The sequence below is a fragment of the Hemitrygon akajei genome, chromosome 5, assembly GCF_048418815.1.
Source record: "Hemitrygon akajei chromosome 5, sHemAka1.3, whole genome shotgun sequence".
NCBI lineage: Eukaryota > Metazoa > Chordata > Chondrichthyes > Myliobatiformes > Dasyatidae > Hemitrygon > Hemitrygon akajei.
In genome coordinates this window covers 38,042,315-38,062,062 of record NC_133128.1, presented here as the reverse complement: position 1 = coordinate 38,062,062, position 19,748 = coordinate 38,042,315, and the positions used below count along the sequence as shown (strand labels likewise).

At 39.9% G+C, this 19,748-nt stretch overlaps 1 protein-coding gene across 1 annotated transcript in view; it reads right to left on the bottom strand.

The window, feature by feature from the left end:
- The window catches only part of LOC140727646 (NXPE family member 3-like), a 36,813-nt gene extending 20,180 nt beyond the window's left edge, over positions 1-16,633 (bottom strand). Inside the window, exons 1-2 of the mRNA XM_073045264.1 lie at positions 16,447-16,633; positions 184-959 (exon numbers count right to left, since the gene is read on the bottom strand). Of these exons, the coding sequence (XP_072901365.1) occupies positions 184-959; positions 16,447-16,563 (893 nt within the window). The 5' untranslated portion in view covers positions 16,564-16,633. The remainder of the gene's footprint in view (positions 1-183; positions 960-16,446) is intronic.
- Positions 16,634-19,748: the final 3,115 nt, after the last annotated feature.

Sequence of the window (19,748 nt, the reverse complement as noted above, 5' to 3'; positions counted from 1 at the left end):
TGCAGCACCTGCCACCCCTTGTATTCCTTAAGCTCAATGAGAATTTCAGCCAGATGGATGGTTTCAGTTTACAGAGATGAATCACACTGCTCTTTTAAAGAAATTAATTTGATTAGTTTATGAAACAAGTTTATAGATGTGAAGAAAATGAATGCTAGTATCTAATGAGAATGATTACCATACCTTTGAAAATAATGCAATTCTTCTCCAATTAAGAGGTTCTTCTTATAACCTCCCATCGCATGGTTGACACGAGATGAGCAGGGAAGCTTCTCTGGTCTGTAACAGAACCAGGGCTCCCCAGTCCTGAGATCAGTAAAGTTACAGAGCGGTTTAGTTTGAGACAAACAGAAATTACACACAGTGATCTGCGAGGTATTCCCCGATTTGAAAGTGCTTTTAAAATACACTCTGTCTGGGTTTTCCTTCCGTATTCTTTTAAGGGCTTGAACCCCTTCACTGGGATGAACCAAAGAAACAGACACGTGGACTTCTCCTGGCCAGAATAAGGTAAAATTGATGTGATAAGTTCCATTTTGGAGATCTATAACCGTTCCTGCTGAACCGGCTTTCAACTCTGGAGTGTGGATCCGGGCTTGGAGATAGTCACCCCCGTATTGCTTCGGATTTCCTTCAAAATCATACATACGCACCATCACCTGTAACTGATCTCCAACATAGAAAGTCTTTCCAGAATTTAAAATAACAAAATATGCATGTGATGGGTCACTGCTTTTCTGAAAAGGCACATTAGGTCTGGGAGGCTTTGGCCATTCAATCATTTTGATCAGAACCACACCCTCTGATCTTTCTTCAGGGGTGAAGCTGTGATTCTGATAGCCACATTTTAAAAGTCTGTCAGTCCAAGATGACGGAGTTTCTTCCTTTCGCTGCTCTGCTGTGTGATTAAACTTTGGATCTGGATATTTCTTCCATATTCCATTTGTTTCATCTCCAAACTGTAGAATGGAATATTTTAGTAAAATAACTATATTTGTACATAAGGTTCATCTTCTTAACTTACCAAATTGAAGCCTCAGAAAATGCAAGGATTTTAATACCCTAAGAGAGTTGTTCAGAATCTTGCCAGATGGGAAGATAGAAGGTCAAAAATGAAGGAAAGAACTGAACTTAGAAAGTTATCTCAGAGTATAGATGTAAAATCGTATTACAGGGAAGAGATTTAGATGGATAGATGGCTGTAGTAAAAATAAGATCACAGAAACAGACTCATACGGAAGGAAGCAAGCACTTTGTCTCAGATACATCAATTCAGCCTAGATACCCTTTCTCCTATCACAAACAAGAGAAAATCTGCAGATGCTGGAAATCCAAGCAACACACACACAAAATGCTGGAGGAACTTAGCAGGCCAGGCAGTGTCTATGGAGAAAAAATACAGTTGACACATTGGGCTGACACACAAAACCTGCTGAAGGGCCGCAGCCTGAAACGCTGACTGTATTTTATTTTCATAGATGCTGCCTGGCCTGCTGAGTTCCTCGAGCTTTTTGTGTGTGTTACCCTTTCTCTTTAAATCTATGTCCTCTATGTCTTGATTCACTAACCTAGAGTAAAAGATTATATGCATTCATCCTCTCTATGCCCTCATGACTATATATACCTCTGGAAGATCACCCCACATTCTTTTACACTTCAGAGAATAAAGTCCTAGCCTGCTCAAGCTCTCTCTATGTCAGTCACACAAATCCTGACAACATCCTTGTACATCTTCCCTGCACCCTTTCCAGATCAATACCATCTCTCCTATAGCAGGGTGACCACATTTAAAAACATTACTCCAAATCAGAATGAAAACTATGTTTATCACTCACCTATGCTGTGAAGTTTATTTTGCGGCAGCAATACGGTACACAACTGCAATATAACATCCTGGCTTCCATACTGAATGTTCGAGCCGATGAAAGCTATCATGCTAAATGCTCTTTTTCACCATCCTGCCCACCTGAGATACTGCTTTTAGTGAATCATGTACTTGTAATCCGAGGACTCTTTGTTCTACAACACTCCTGGAGGCTCTACCAGTCATTGTGAGAGTCCTACCCTCCTTTGTCCAAACAAAATACAATATTTTTCACCTATCTGAACTAAACCATTTGCCATTCCCCAGCCTGCTTACCCAGCTGACCAAGATACCATCTAATTCTAGATAGCTATCTTCACTATCCATGATTACACACATTTTAGTGTCATCTGCAAACTTACTAACCAAGGCTTAGAAACATAGAAACATAGAAAACCTACAGCACAATACAGGCCCTTCGGCCCACAAAGCTGTGCCGAACATGTCCTTACCTTAGAGATTACCTAGGGTTACCCATAGCCCTCTATTTTTCTAAGCTCCACGTACCTGTCCAGGAGTCTCTTAAAAGACCCTATCGTATCTGCCTCAATCACTGTCACCGGCAGCCCATTCAACACACTCACCACTCTCTCCATAAAAAACTTACCCCTCTGTACCTACTTCCAAGCAACTTAAAACATTTCCAAGAACTGGTCATCAGCAAATTTATGAACCAATCCCTCCACTTTCTTTTCCAGGTCATGTATAAAAATCACAAAGAGTAGGGGTCCCAGGACAGATCCCTGAGGCACAGCATTGGTCACTGACTTCCATGCAGAATATGACCCATCTGCAACCACCCTTTGCCTCCTGTGGGCAAGCCAATTCTGGATCCACAAAGCAAGATCCCCTTGGATCCCATGCCTCCTTACTTTCTCAATAAGCCTTGCATGGGGTACCTTATCAAATGCCTAGCTGAAATCCATATACACTACATCTACTGCTCTACCTTCATCAGTGTGTTTACTAACAGCCTCAGAAAATTCAATCAGGCTCATAAGGCACAACCTGCCTTTGACACAGCCATGCTGACTATTCCTAAGCATATTATGCCTCTCCAAATGTTCATAAATCTTGCCTGTCAGGATCTTCTCCATCAACTTACCTAGCACTGAGGTAAGAATCACTGGTCTATAATTTCCTGGGCTATCTCTACTCCCTTTCTTGAATAATAGAACAACACCTGCAACCCTCCAATCCTCTGGAGCCTCTTGCATCCCCATTGATGATGCAAAGATCATCGTCAGAGGCTGAGGAATCTCTGCCCTCGCCTCCCACAGTAGCCTGGGGTACATCTCATCAAGTCCTGGTGACATATACAACTTGATGCTTTCCAAATGCTCCAGCACATCCTCTTTCTTAATACCTACATGCTCAAGCTTTTCAGTCCACTGTAAGTCATCCCTACAATCACCAAGATTCTTTTCCTTAGTGAATACTGAAGCAAAGTATTCATTAAGTACCTGTACTATCTCTTCCAGTTCCATACATACTTTTCCACTGTCACTCTTGATTGTCACTCCTATTCTCTCACATCTTGTCCTCTTGCTCTTCACATCCTTGTAGAATGTCTTGGGGTTTTCCTTAATCCTGTCCACCAAGGCCTTCTTTTGACCCCTTCTGGCTCTCCTAATTTCTTTCTTAAACTCCTTCCTGCTAGCCTTATAATCTTCTAGATCTCTATCATTGCCTAGTTTTTTGAACCTTTTGTAAGCTCTTCTTTTCATCTTGACTAGATTTACAATAGCCTTTGTACACTACGGTTCCTGTACCCTACCACCCTTTCCCTGTCTCATTGGAACGTACCTGTGCAGAACTCTACGCAAATATCCCCTGAACATTTGCCACGTTTCTTCCATGTATTTCCTAGAGAACACCTGTTCCCAATTTATGCTTCCAAGTTCTTTCCTGATAGTCTCATATTGCTCTTTACTTCCAATTAAATGCTTTCCTAACTTGTCTGCTCCTATCTCTCTCCAATGCTATGCTAAAGGAGATAGAATTATAATCACTATCTTCAAAATGCTCTCCCACTGAGAGATCTGACACCTGACCAGGTTCTTTCCGAATGCCAGATCAAGTACAGCCTCTCCTCTCGCAGGCTTATCTACATATTGTGTCAAGTGGGCCCAAGTGCAGAGAACATAGACAGTTGCATTACCGATTTTTAAGACCTTAAGAAATAGGAGCAGAATTAGGCCATTTGGCCCATCGAGTATCATCCGCCATTTAATCATAGCTAATCCTTTTTCTCTCCTCCTCAATGCCATTTCCCCGCCTTCTCCCCGTAACCTTCGATGCCATGTCCCGTCAAGAACCTATCAATCTCTGCCTTAAATACACCCAACAACCTGGCCTATACAGCTGCACGTGGCAACAAATTCCACAAATTCACCATCCTCTGGCCAAAGAAATTTCTTTGCATCTCTGTTTTGAATGGACGTGGCTCTCTATCCTGAGGCTGTGTCCTCTTGTCCTAGACTTTCCCACATGGGAAACATCCTTTCCTCATCTACTCTGTCTAGTCCTTTCAACATTTGAAAGGTTTCAATGAGATCACCCCTCATCCTTCTAAATTCCAGTGAGTACAGACCCAGAGCCATCAAACATTCCTCGTATTCTGGAATAATCCTTGTGAACCTCCTCTGGACCCTCTCCAATGCCAGCACATCTCTTCCAAGATGAGAAGCCCAAAACTGTTCACAACACTCGTGAGGCCTCACCAGTGCCTTATAAAGCCTCGGCATCACATCCCTGTTCTTGTATTCTAGACCTCTTGAAATGAATGCTAACATTGCATTTGCCTTCCTCACCACTGACTCAAGCTGCAGGTTAACCTTTAGGGTGTTCTGCACAAGGACTCCCAAGGCCTCTTGCATCTCAGATTTTTGGATTTTCTCCCAATTTAGAAAATAGTCCGTGCATCTATTTCTACTACTAAAGGGCACGGCCATACATTTTCCAACGTTATATTTCATTTGCCACTACCTGGTCCATTCTCCTAGACCATCTAAGTCCTTCTGCATCTTGCCTGTTTCCTCAACACTATCTGCCCCTCCACAAATCTTCATATCATCTGCAAACTTGGCAACAAAGCCTTCTATTTTATCATCTAAATCATTTATATACAGCATCAAAAGGAAGTGGTCTCAACACTGACCCCTGTGGAACACCACTAGTCACTGGTAACCAACCAGACAAGTGTCCTTTTATTCCCACTCACTGTCTTCTTCTAATCAGCAAATGCTCTAACCATCTTAGTAACTTCCCTATAATACCATGGGCTCCTAACTTGGTAAGCAGCCTCATGTGTGGCACCTTGTCAAAGGCCTTCTGAAAGTCCAAATATACAACATCCACTGCATCCCCTTTATCTATCCTACTTGTAATCTCCTCAAAGAATTCCAACTGGTTCATCAGGCAGGATTTTCCCTGAAGGAAACTATGCTGACTTTGTCCTATCTTGTCCTATGTCACCAAGTACTCCAGTACCTAATCCTTAACAATTGACTCTAACATCCTCCCAGCTACTGAGGTCAGGCTAACTGGTCTATAATTTCCTTTCTGCGGCCTTCCTCCTTTCTTAAAGAGCAGAGTGACATTTGCAATTTTCCAGTCCTCTGGCACTATGCCTGAGTCCAATGATTTTTGATAGATCATTTCTAATGCCATAACAATCTCTAATGCTACCTTTGAGCCCTAGGGTGCAGTTCATCTGGTCTGGGTTACTTATGTACCTTTAAGTCTTTAAGCATTTTGAGCACCTTCTCTCTTGTAATAGTAACTGCACCAGCTTCTCTTCCTTCACACACCATGTTAAGGACTGTACCAAAAAGGATAAACCAAAATCCACAAATGAACTGGGAGATCCAACCCTACTAAAAGTTCAGCTCTGCCACATTCAAATCAACTAAACCTGACCTTTACGAGAAACCAAAATATGACCTCTGAAAAGCTATTAAAGATGACAAGTAACTGCACCAGACAAAAATTGAGTTCCAACACAGCTGTCAATGATGGCAGGGCTTACATGCTTAAAAGGCAACAAAATTAGATCGGACAGCATTGCTGACAACAGCATTTCCCTTCCTGATGTGTTTAGAACACATTCTGTGCTTGTTTTGGACAGAAGGGAATGAGTACATCACCACACATCTTGACAGTGCAGCTGAATCCACAGTCACCATTGCAGGTATTAGATTAGCCATCTGGAGAATGAACCTGTGGAAAGCATTTGGCCCAGATGGTGTCCCTGGATGTGTACTTAGATCCTGTGCAGACAGTTGGTGGGGGTATTTGCAAACATTTTTAACCTCTCCCTGCTTCTTTCTGTTGTTCCCACCTGCTTTAAGAAGGCCATTATCAACCATGAGTCCAAGAAATACATGGCAATATGCCTAATGACTACCACTCAGTAATTCTAATATCCACTATCATAGATGCTCTGAGAGGCTGGTCATGGTATTTATTAAGTCAAACTTTCCCTACAACCTCAACCCATTACAATTTACCCACTGCCAACACAGGTTAACAGTGGATAACATCTCCTATCCTACATTCATCTCTGGAGTATCAGGCAATAAAAACACCTTTGTCAGATTGTAGTTTATTAACTACTGCTCCACCTTCAGTACTATAACTCCAAGCAAACTCATCTGCAAACTCTGAACTCTGGGGTCAACATTTACTCCTGCAAATGGATCTTTGACTTCCTGACCAACAGTCGGCAATTAGTAAGGATAGGCAGCCACATCTCTACCACAATTATTCTAAACACTGTTGCTCCTTAAGGTTGTGTCCTCAGCCCCTTATTTTACTCCCTGTGCACACATGACTCTATGGCCAGGTTCTGTTCTAACTTCATTGACAAATTTGCAGATGATACCACCATAGTGGGTTGTATCTCAAATAGCAAAGAGTTGGAGTACAGGAAGGAGGTATAGTGTTTAGTGACATGGTGTCATGACAATGATTTTTCCTGTAGTGTCAGCAAAACAAAAGAGTTGGTCATTGACTTTAGGAAGGGGGAAGTGACCGAAGTCCTACCTATATCAGTGGTGTCAAGTGGGTGGAGAGTTTCAGATTCCACAGAGTGAATATCACAAATGGCCTGACCTGAATCAACCATGTAGACACCATGGCCAAGAAAGCTCAACAATTCCTTGATATCCTCAAGAAGCAAGAGGAGTTTGACACATCCCCATCAGCCCTTATCAATTAACCCCACGAGAAACATCCTATATGGATGCAGAATGGGGCATCTGCTCTGCCCATGACAACAAGAAGCAACAGAGATGTGGATGCAGCTCAGCACAACATATAAACCAGCCTCCCCTCCACTGACTCTCTCTGTACACTTTGCTGCCACAGTAAAGCAGCCAGCATTATCAAAGATCCCACCCAGCCCAAGTAATTTCTCTTCTCCCCTCTTCCATCAGACGGAAGATTTAAGATTCAAGAATGTTTAGTGTCATTCCTGAGTACTCAAATGTAAAGGAGAATGAAATGATCATTACTCTGGATCTGATGCAGCATAAAAAACATAAAGAACACAAAATAACAAACTAAAAGACATGATATATAAAAATAAAAACAATCCGGTAAACATAATGTACAAGTGCTGTTATATACATAGCCTGTATGCATATAAAGTGACATTGTTTTGTGATGTATAATCACTGTCCAGGGCCAGTCAGCCTTTTTGCCAACTTCAGCTTTCTAACCTAGCAGCTGTGAGCTTCTAGAGATCAAAGAGTTGTTCTGAGTATGTTAAATTTCTAACCAATATTCATTGTCTCAAACAAGAACCTGTCTTTGGTTTTTGAAGTAAGTAGCAAGCAATAATTGGTTTGAAGTTAAAAGGACTACTTTCCAAATAAAACAGCACTGTCTATCGAACACAGGATGCTGGCCCCCAGAACTGGGCTAGATGTAGTGGAAGTCAACGATGTTGTACTAATTGAACTTGGAACGAACCAGACAAGGAATTTGCTTAGAAAGGAAGCTTGCAGACCAGATTGATACCATCACATAGCACATCACATAACTGATCTGTCAATAGTTGGAAGGGTTGTGTACTCAGAGTCAGAATTCAAAGCATTAATTATGGGTACCTAGGAACTCTGTCCCCAGAAGCTTTCAGATCAGCTGCTTCAGCATTCACTACAGAAAAGGATCCTGGCAATTGAAGCGATGAATTACAACAGAGTGAAAAGCTTGAGCATATAGACATTATGAAACAGGATGTGCTGGAGCTATTGGAAGCATTAAGTTGGATAAGTCACCAATATGGGACAAGATGTAGCCCAGGCTACTGTGGGAGGTGAGGCAGTAGATTGCTGAGCCTCCGGCAATGATCTTTGCATCATCAATGGGGACAGGAGAGGTTCCAGAGTATTGGAGGGTTGCAGATGTTATTCCCTTATTCAAGAAAGGGAGTAGAGATAGCCCAAAAAATTATAGACCAGTGAGTCTTCAATGGTTAGTAAATTGATGGAAAAGATCATGAGAGGCAGGATTTATGAACGTTTAGAGAGGCATAATATGATTAGGAATAGTCAGCATGGCTTTGTCAAGGGCAGGTCATGCCTTATGAGCCTGACTGAATTTTTAGAGGATGTGATTAAACACATTGATGAAGGTAGAACAGTAGATGTAGTGTAAATGGATTTCAGTAAGGCATTTGATAAGGTACTCCATGCAAGGCTTATTGAGATAGTAAGGAGGCATGGGATCCAAGGGGACCATGCTTTGTGGATCCAGAAATAACCTACCCACAGAAGTGGTTGTAGACAGGTTATATTCTGCATGGAGGTCAGTGACCAGTGGTGTGCCTCAGGGATCTATTCTGGTACTTTGCTTCAGTATTCATAAGTGAAAAGGATCGTGATCAGGATGAGGTTGAAGTAGAGCGGGCCTGTGTGCTGGACAGTGTGGAGATTAAGGAAGAAGAAGTGCTGGATCTTCTTAAAAACATTAAGATTGATAAATCCCCAGGGCCGGATATGATACACCACAGGTTGTTGTGGGAATTGAGAGAAGAGATCGCAGGAGCATTAGCTATGATCTTTGAATCCTCTTTGGCTACAGGGGAAGAGCCGGAGGACTGGAGAATGGCAAATGTAGTTCCATTGTTTAAAAAAGGTAATAGGGAGAAACCTGGGAACTATAGACCAGTGAGTCTTACGTCGGTGGTCTGCAAACTACTGGAAAGGATTCTTAAGGATAGAGCATTTGGAGAAGTACAGTCTACTCATGGATAGGCAACATGGCTTTGTGAAGGGAAGATCATGCCTCATGAGCCTGATTGAGTTTTTGGAAGAGGTAATAAAAGAAATTGATGAGGGTATAGCAGTGGATGTGTTCTACATGAACTTTAGCAAAGCATTTGACAAGGTCCCTCACGAGAGATTCATCCAGAAAGTCACGAGGCATGGGATAAGTGGAACCTTGGCTATTTGGATAAAAAATTGGCTTAAAGGAAGAAAGCAGAGGGTAGTTGTGGAAGGAAAGTATTCTGCCTGGAAGTTGGTGACTAGTGGAGTGCTGCAGGGATCTGTCCTGGGACACCTGCTATTTGTGATTTTTATAAATGATCTGGATGTAGAGGCGGAAGGATGGGTGATTAAGTTTGCAGATAACACGAAGATTGGAGGAGTTGTGGATGGAGCTGTAGGTTGTCGAAGGTTACAAGAGGATATAGACAGGGTGCAAAGTTGGGCAGAATAATGACAGATGGAGTTCAAACCAGACAACTGTGAGGTGATGCATTTTGGAAGGACAAACCAGAAGACTGAGTACTGGATTAATGGTCAGTTACTTAAGAGTGTGGATGAACAAAGGGACCTTGGGGTTCAAATCCATACATCCCTCAAGGTCGCTACACAGGTTGATAGGGTAGTTAAGAAGGCCTATGGGATGCTAGGCTTCATTAACAGGGGGATTGAGTTCAAGAGTAGAGAGGTCATGTTGCAACTCTACAAATCTCTGGTGAGACTGCACTTAGAGTATTGTGTTCAATTCTGGTCACCTCATTATAGGAAGGATGTGGAAGCTATGGAGAGGGTGCAGAGGAGATTTACAGGATGTTGCCTGGTTTGGAGAACAAGTCATATGAAGCAAGGTTAGCACAGCTGGGACTTTTCTCTTTGGAGCGTAAAAGAATGAGAGGGGACTTGATCGAGGTCTACAAAATTATGAGAGGCATAGATAGGGTAGATAGTCAGTACCTGTTTCCCAGGGCACAAATAGCAAACACCAGAGGGCATATGTACAAAATTAAGGGAGGGATGTTTAGGGGAGACATCAGGGGTAAGTGTTTTACACAGAGGGTTGTGAGTGCTTGGAATGACTTGCCAGGGATGGTGGTGGAGGCTAAAACATTAGGGGTATTTAAGAGCCTCTTGGACAGGCACATGGATGAAAGAAAAATGGAGGGTTATGGGGTAGTCGGGGTTTAGTACTTTTTAAAGGATTATATGGGTCAGCACAACATGGAGGGCTGAAGGGCCTGTACTGTGCTGCAGTGTTCTATGGTTCTATGGTACTCCTTCTCTTCATGATTTTTATAAATGACCTGGATGAGGAAGTGGTGGGATGGGTTAGTAAATCTGCTGATGACACAAAGGTTGGGGTGTTGTGGTTAGCGTGGAGGGCTGTCAGAGGTTATAGCAGGACAATGATAGGATGCAAAACTGGGCTGAGAACTTGCAGATGGTGTTCAAACCAGATAAGTGTGAGGTGGTTCATTTTGGTAGGTCAAGTATGATGGCAGAATACAGTATTAATGGTAAGACTCTTGACAGTTTGGAGAATCAGAGGTATCTTGGGATCCAAGTCCATTGGACACTCAAGGCTGCCGCGCAAGTTGACTATGTGGTTGAGGCGGCATATGGAGCATTGGTCTTCATCAACCATGGGTTTGAGTTTAAGAGCAGTGAGGTAATAAAAGACATTAAAAAAATTGAAGCTATGGAAAGGGTGCAGAGGAGATTTACAAGGATGCTGCCTGGACTGGGGAGCGTGCCTTATGAGAACAGGTTTAGTGAACTTGGCCTTTTCTCCTTGCAGTGGCACAGGATGAGAGGTGTATAAGATGATGAGAGGCATTGATTGTGTCGATAGTCAGAGGCATTTTGCCAGGGCTGAAATGGCCATCACGAGAGGACACAGTTTTAAGGTGCTTGGAAGTAGGTACAGAGGAGAAGGCAAGGGTAAGTTCTTTTACACAGAGAGTGGTGAGTGCATGGAATGGGCTGCCGGTGATGGTGGTGGAGGTGGAAATGATAGGGTCTTTTAAGAGACTCATGGATGGATGTATGGAGCTTAGAAAAATAGAGGGCTATGGATAAGCCTAGGTGGTTCTAAGGTAAGGACATGTTCAGCACTGCTTTGTGGGCCAAAGGACCTGTATTGTGCTGTAGATTTTATATGTTTCTATGTATCTTATTTCTAATTAAGTATGTTATGTGCGATGAGCAAACCATGGGGAGATGGGGTCCAGAGTTGACCCCCGTGAACTATGCTGCTAACAAGAGAGAGATAAAGAGGGGGAGAGGTGCCATGCTACACATACTGATAATGAGAGAGACACAAGGATGTAAAATTTAAAACCAGGCCGGTGGGGGCTTGTGTGTGTGTCCACCCACGCCTGGGTGACGAGCCCACCACTGAAGAACGGTCTGGCTTGGAACGGAGGGGTCATAATCAGTGACCACAACGGTACAATGGAACAAGAAGACAATGGAAGGTTTGCCTGCTGCAGCTGCTCATCTCTCACTCTCTCTCTCTCCAACGTCACAACAGCAATTACCTCAACCCAAACTGAACTGAACTGAACTCTGCATTATCTTAAGACTATTCATTTACCCCTAGACTATGATAGAGCTTGGTTTTGATTCTTATTCCTACACTTCTATATTTCTCATTGCTAACCTGTTTTATATGTATATTTGCATTTTTGATACTGTATTACTTAGTTTAATAATAAACACCTTTAGTTACAGTACCACCAGACTCCAACATATCATTCCATTTCTGCTGGTTTGGTAACCCAGTCACAGGGTACGTGACAAGTACATGTTCCACACAGCATTGTGGGCCAAAGGGCCTATATTATGTTGTAGGCTTTCCATGTTTCTATCATCAGTGTGAAAGGTAAATGCAAAAATATTATATGTGTAAGAAGTTATCCAAAGAGCAAAACAAAAAAAAACCCAGTATAAATGTTACAGTGCAGTCAGACTTGTTAGGAATGATCAAGTAACATCAAGAAGAATGACAGAAAGACAAGGAACAAAAAATCATTCCTCTACTTCCAACATCTGCGATGGATGACTTATTCATCTGCAACTCATTAAAATGAGTTGAAGTCTGCTTAACCTATAGGAATTTTACCTGCGTTTTGGAAATGCTTTGTGTCTTGGGAATCTTTTATAAGATAGAAAATCTCTGTGAGTTTTAAATGTGTTTTAAAAGTTTGTCTGGATTTAAAATTAATCTCTAAAATTAATGAACTGTGTTTAAATGACTTTGTTCGCTGAAAGTAGATGCTCCTTGGTAGGGAGGGGTGATCCACCGCTCAGATAGTGGGTGTTGACAGCGAAGCCCACAGTGGAGGATAAACAGGGACATGATCTAGACTTTAAAGAGTAGGGGGCTACTCTATAACCTCCCTTTTGTGAGTGTAGCCGTAGCTATATTGGATAGGGCTTAAGATCTTAGTTTGAGTTTAGAATTTCATGGTCAGAAAACCCAATACCAATACAGGGTGGTTTTTTTTAGTAGATTTTAAAAAACTGATAGCATGTACCATCAGGGTCGAGGACAGCTTCTACTCCACATTAATAAGTCTATTAAATGATTCCCTGATATGGTAAGATAAACTCTTTGAGCACAAAAATACCTTGTTCTGATCTTGCACCTTATTGCTTACCTGCACTGCACTTTCCCTCTACCTGCTACACTTTATTCAGCATTTCTTGTTCCAATTTGCTCTGTCTAAATGCACCATGTAATGATTTTATCTGTATGAGCAGTATGTAAGACAAGCCTTTCACTGTATCTCAGTACATGCGGCAATAATAAACCGATTCCAATTCAACTACTGTCTAGGGTACCCAGAAATCAAATGAAGATGTTCTTTGACTGCCCTAGCTGACTGTATTTGCTCAGCTATATTTTAGGAAACAAACTGGTTTCGGTAACCACTTGTTTGAACACTTGTTCAGTTATTGTAAAAAGTTGATATTTTGTTCCAATCATTGCACTGTTCCTGTTGTGAACAGTTGGCAGATACTGTATTTCAGCAAAACAACTCTAATAATCAAAGTTTGATTAAAAAATGCCATCATGACAGCACAAAAATTTACATTCAGTAAATTAAATGCAGCTTAAGAGGCTAGTTTTTCCAATATTCTCATATACCAGTTTGGTGTACAAACCCATTGTTTAATAACATCCTTCAGAAAGTATCTGCTGTCCTTATGTGCTCTGTTTTATATGTCACTATGCAATTGATATAACTCCTGGGTGTCAAGATCTCTGAGGATCTAACCTGGTCCCAACACATTGATTTAGTCATAAAGGCGGAAAGACAGCGGCTATACTTTATTAGGAGTCTGAAGAGATTTGGAATGTCAACAAATACAATCAAAAACTTCTATATTCCATGGTATACACATTTCCAAGGATCTCACCTGGTCCCTGAACTCCTCCATCCTAATCAAAAAGGCGCAACAGCACCATTATTTCCAGTGGAGCATCAAGAAAGGTCACCCCTGTCCCAGGATACTGACGGAATTTTATCGCTGTACCATTGAGAGCATACTCACCAACTGCATCTCAGTGTGGTATGGCAATTGTCCCGTATTAGACCACAAAGAACTCCAGCATGTGGTGAAAACTGCCCAGTGGATTATCAGCACCCAATTGACCACCATTGAGAACATCTACCATAAATGCTGCCTGGGCAGGGTGAAAAACATTATCAAGGATGCATCTCACCCTAACCATGGACTTTTTACTCTCCTCCCATCCGGTAGGTGCTACAGGAGCCTCCGCACCCGCACCAGCAGGCACAGGAAGAGCTTCTTCCCTGAGGCTGTGACCCTGCTGACCCTCATATCACAGTGCTAAGCAGTATTGCACTCATATTGCACTGTCTCAGTACTTTCATATTTGTGTGCTGTAGCACTTACTTTTTATTCACAGTTATTTTGTTAGTAACACAATTCTTTGGAACACAAAGCTTTGGACACTACCTCACTTTTTTATGTACAGTATTTCTGTTTTTGCACATTTTTATAAACTATTCAATATACGCAATTGATTTACTCGTTTATTTATTATTACATTTTATTTTATTTTTTTCTCTCTCTCTGCTAGGTTATGTTTTACACTGAACTGCTGCTGCTAAGTTAACAAATTTCATGCCACATACCGGTGATAATAAACCTAATTCTGATTCTTTACTTCGTCATGGATTGATCATCCTCCTCGTACTTCATTTTATACACCTTCATTGAGATTTTATGTGAATACTTGCCCCTCCTTATTATTTTAATTATTTTCCCAGTCTATTTTAGGCAATTATACCTTACACTTTTGTAAATTTATTTCAATTTTAAATTATTAGTTGTAGAACTAATTTTATTATTCTCAAAGTGAAAATGAAATCCTTTTCTCTCCATGAAGACTCTTTACTAAGCAACCATCACTGATTCTGTATCATTATAAAGTATATAGAATACTTGCAGATCTAAAATATTTCATACCGGGTTTGTTCCACAATGCATTGTACTAGGAATCATGAACAATTTTTAAAGTTACATCACACCATGTTTACCTTGCCAATTGATTGACATATATGAAGATTAAATACACCCACAATTATTGCCGTAACTTTTCTTACCGTTCCTGTAATTGCTTGATTTATGTTCTGCCCTAGAGAGTCTATAGATCATTGCCATCAGTAGCTGCTTTCCCTTGCTATTTTTCTCTTTCATTCGAAGTGACTCTACAACTTGATCTTCCAAATGACCATCATTTTTCACTCCTGCACCATCATTCATTGTTAACAGAAGCTCGCAACGTCCTTTTTATTTTTGCATATTCTTCAAAATTGTTAAATTATCCAAAATGTTCAGTATCCAGTTTGTCATCTTGCTATCTTGTTTCTGTAATATCTATTCATTCATAGTTATGCTTGTTTCTACTATCAGTTCACTTTACTTGTTACAAAATGTTGGTGAATTTAGGCAAAGAACTCTAACTTTGACCTTTTACAATTTTTCTTCATGTTCACACAATCGACTTCAGGCAAAAAACAGCTGAACAGCCAAACACATGAAAGAATTCTCATAGACAGGGATCAATGAAGAAGGATAGGAAACTGATATTTTAAATATTTAAAGGAGCACTTAATTAAAACTGAATATTTGTATCATAAAAGCTGAAATACAGCCAACCTTACAATTTTTGTCTTTATAGCTATTTGCGTGAAGAAATTACAATACACATACATAGCGTCTCACTGTAAGCAGTAATTAAAGTCACTCTGCAAAGTATACACTGCACTTGGAATCATGGGAGAGACAAGAAGAGGAGCCATTTCTACCACCAAAGACGCAGCAGAGAAAGCGTCAAGATGACTCTGGATAAAGAGGGCAGATCTGCTGGGTCACAGGCTGGAATCTCATTAACCCTGGTCGGGTCGACTGGGTGAGGGTGTATGATGTTGAAAGACCCGAAACACCTGATGACCCCAGGTAATATCACTGATGATGTGTTCTAACTTAGCATCATGCGGATGTTTCTGTAAGAAGAAAGCCTGTTGCTCTTATAGCATTTAAATTCTGAGACCTCACAACAAGCACCTAAAATGTTCAGGATATTTAACAGCAAATGGCTCATAAAGACTTACTTTTGACAATTCAGATTATTTTTCTTTTGATTACATTGGAGAAAGATTCAAAAGAGCATAATCTACTGAGAAACAATAAGCCTTTAGCTGAAACTTCAGGATTGTCAACTCAAGTTCATGACAGATATCCTGAAGGTGCTCACCATTTCACTGTGTAAGTATGGAAAATTGCATCATTACAACTGAAAAATCTGGGCCAATTATAGTAAAGAAGGGTGTATTCTGTAGACCAGTCGATTTCCAAAGACTTTAAAAAAGGAAATGAGAATATTGCATTCTGAATTCTAAATCCAGAGAACTTTAAGCAAATATATTTTAGTTATACAGTAATTTCAGGAAAGTGGAAACAGAAAGAAGGCACAGACCATGTGAGTTTTGGAAAATCAAGTCTGCAAGTTTGGAATTTGCATAGGTGAACAGAGAGAGATATAAAGAAATATGGGCAAAAGACAGGTAACACATTTCAATCAGATATTAAGTTGTAGAAACAGTATGTGTAATTAAATCAGATATTCCAATGAAAAGGTTTAACACAAAGTCAAATATTCAGATTGAAGCAAGAAGTCACCATACATAAACATTGGATTGTTATACTCAACATGTCAAATTCTTGTTTCATCTATCTGCATCATGAACATATTGTTGCATTTATTCTACACACCTTCATCCATTGAAAATTTAGAACCATCGCCATCAATCCAATGAGTAACAACAGGACAAAACCCCAATGGAAAGGTGAACAAAAGGGGGTGGACTTTTTTGAGTGTTGATCTTCCATGTTTGGAGCTCACAGTGAGCTTGTGTTAGTAATCACTTCTGGAGCTTAAATCTGCAATAGCACAGAACAAACATTGAAACCCAGTCTGACAATGCTATAATGGTAATTCATATGCAAATTTTCATTTTAATTGGCAGCACCATTACAAACAAACATTCAAACAATTTTGTCATCCACAAATACTCTTGTCTTTCCTCAAATGAATCCAAGCATTTCTGTTTTTATTTTGGATTTCCAACATTTGCTTGTTGAATCCCATACTCTGTTTATTCCTTGTGCCCTTCAATATCTCACTTGGTCTAATCCTGCACACACACACACACACACACACACACACACACACACACACACACACACACACACACACACACACACACACACACACACACACACACACTCTCTCTCTCTCTCTCTCTCTCTCTCTCTCTCTCTCTCTCTCTCTCTCTCTCTCTCTCTCTCTCTCTCTCTCTCTCTCTCTCTCTCTCTCTTCATATTTGCAGGCACATAATAAAATAGGCCAAAGTCAGCATAGTTTCCTTAATGGGAAATCTTGCCTGACAAATCTGTTGGAAATCATTGAGGAAATAACAGGCAGGATATGTTGTGTATTTAATATATCAGTAACATTTAAGTAATATTGTAAATATATTGTTTGATTAAGTATTCTTTGTTGTTATACATAATTTTATATGTTATACTTTATTGGTTATCTGTAAGAGGAGTGTGAATGGCATACGTCATTACGCACCCTGTTGTATGTGCACACCCACTAAAATAAAACAAAGTAGACACGTTATCCCTGGACTCCTGTGTTTTTCTTTTGATTAGTTTTTGGAATTACAAAACATAATGACGGCAAAAAGGTAGTTTTAAAATGAGCCCAAGGTTACTACCTATGTTTCATTCTTCAGAAGGAGAAGGAGAGGGAGTGATGTTAGAGTTTAAAATAGTATGCATATATGTCTTTGGATGGGGAGAAGGATGGTCGAGTTAAAAAATAGGCATAAAATGGACAAAATTCATGGGTTCATAAACAGTGAGTACTGGATGATAATAAAAATAATAAATAAATAAAGTAGAAGTGGCTGGCTGCATCATAAAGAAAGACGTGTTTGATTGCACAACAGATAAATGGATAATGTATACTGAACAAGCTGAGTAATATTTTTGAAGTAAATGAAATAGCCGATGAAAAGCAAATGCCAGTTTTGCTGCATACAATAGGTGGAAAAATATACAGTTTGCTTTGAAGTTTAACTGTTCCAACAAAACTAGCTGAAATATGCTTTGCTAATATCATGCAGGAACAAAACCATTGTTGATTGTAGAATGCTTCAGGTTTCGTAAGAGGAATCGAAAGGAAGGGGAGTATATTTCAACTTACTAGGCTGAATTGAAGGGATTGTCAGAGCATTGTCAGTTCAGTGATGGGCTTAATGATGCACAAAGATATTGTATAGTTTGTGTAGTCTTACAAGAAAGCATTCTTAAATGCTCCTAACTGAAGAACAACTCACATTTAAAAGAGCAGTTGGAATCAATGTATCAATAGAAATAGCAGTGAGAGACACAACTGAGTTGCAAACAGGAATGGAATGGAGTGTAAGCAAAATTGCAACATCTAAACAGAAATCTGCCTGGTTGAACAATTGTGTTAGCTTACAACAAACAGATGCAGGTTTAAAGGCAAAACTTGCAGAAATTAAATAATATAGGAAGAATATTTTGGGCTGACAAAAATATATGGACTGCACAGTGAAGACATAAAGATAAAATGTAAAGTTGCAGTTTCAACAACAGCACTAATCAGCATGCTGTTGATAAAAATCTGATAATGATGAGAGTGACACAGCACTGGGTAGCCTTACGATTTATAAGTCCTATACCTATATATATACCTTGATAACATTTTGCTCCATTCATTGAATTGATTTTGATTAATCTCTATTGGTATGATCTGAAAGAGATATACTAGTCTGGGCAGTATATTTATTTTAATAGATTCAATCATTGAACTGATGATTAGGTTCCTTCTTGTTATATCTTCCTTAATTTCTTTTATATATAGGCTGATAATTGCATTCTGATAATGTTGCCAAATGTTTTGGCATAATGATGCCCAAATATTTGAAAGACTCTGTTTGCCATGCCCAGGGATATCTACTTTAAATTTCTCTTCGTGGGTTATAGTTATATGAAGAGTAAGTTGATTGCCCTCGATAGATCAAAATGTCATCTGCGTAACAATTTATGCTCTGCCCCTTTAATAGTAATTCCCCTGATATCTTCATTTTGTCTGATGTATTGAGCTAATGGTTCCAGATATAATGCAAACAGTAGCAGTGACCATGCACAGCCCTGTCTCATGCCCCTTTCTAGGTTAAGACTATTTGATAAATATCCATTGATTTTAATCCTAGCAGTAGGGTTGTCATATAGTGTCCGGATAGTTTTAATAATTGTGTCATGGAAACCAAATCTATGTTAAATTCTGTAAAGAAATTTCCAATTAACCAAATCAAATGCCTTTTCTGTGTCCACTCTTATTGCTATTGCTTTGATTTTTTTTTGTATATAATCCTTAATGTGACGTGGCCTTCATATATTGTCTTGTGTTTGGCATTGCTGTATAAAACCAGTCTGATTGTTATTTATCAGTATGGGTATAAACTCTTCTAATTGTTTGGCCATGATGGAGGTAAATAATCTACATTTCTATATCTACATTAAGAACGGATATTGGTCTAACTGACCCACATTTCATTTTATCCTTGCCTTCTTTCGTTATAGCTGAGATTATCGCTTCCTTCCAGCTGGTTGGCATTTGTGCCTTTTTTAGAGCCCAGTTCAGTGTGGGGAGTAAAACAGGAATTAACTAATTTTTAAATTCTTTGTACCAGTCTGCGATATACCCATCTGATCCTGGTGATTTGCTTAATTTAAGCATACTAATTGCAGCTTTTATCTCAACTTCAGTTATGTCAGCAGTCATCGTTCTATTTTGTTCTTTGCTTAAAGTGGGTAACTCTAGAGAATTCAGGAAGGTGTCAATTTGGGTTATGCTTCCCCCTGGAACCTTAGAATTCAGAGTTTTGTGAAACACTTCAAAAGATTCTTGAATTTCACTTAGCTTATCTTTTATTGCTTTCATTTTTGGTGTTCTATGAATTGCATTTTCTGCTTTT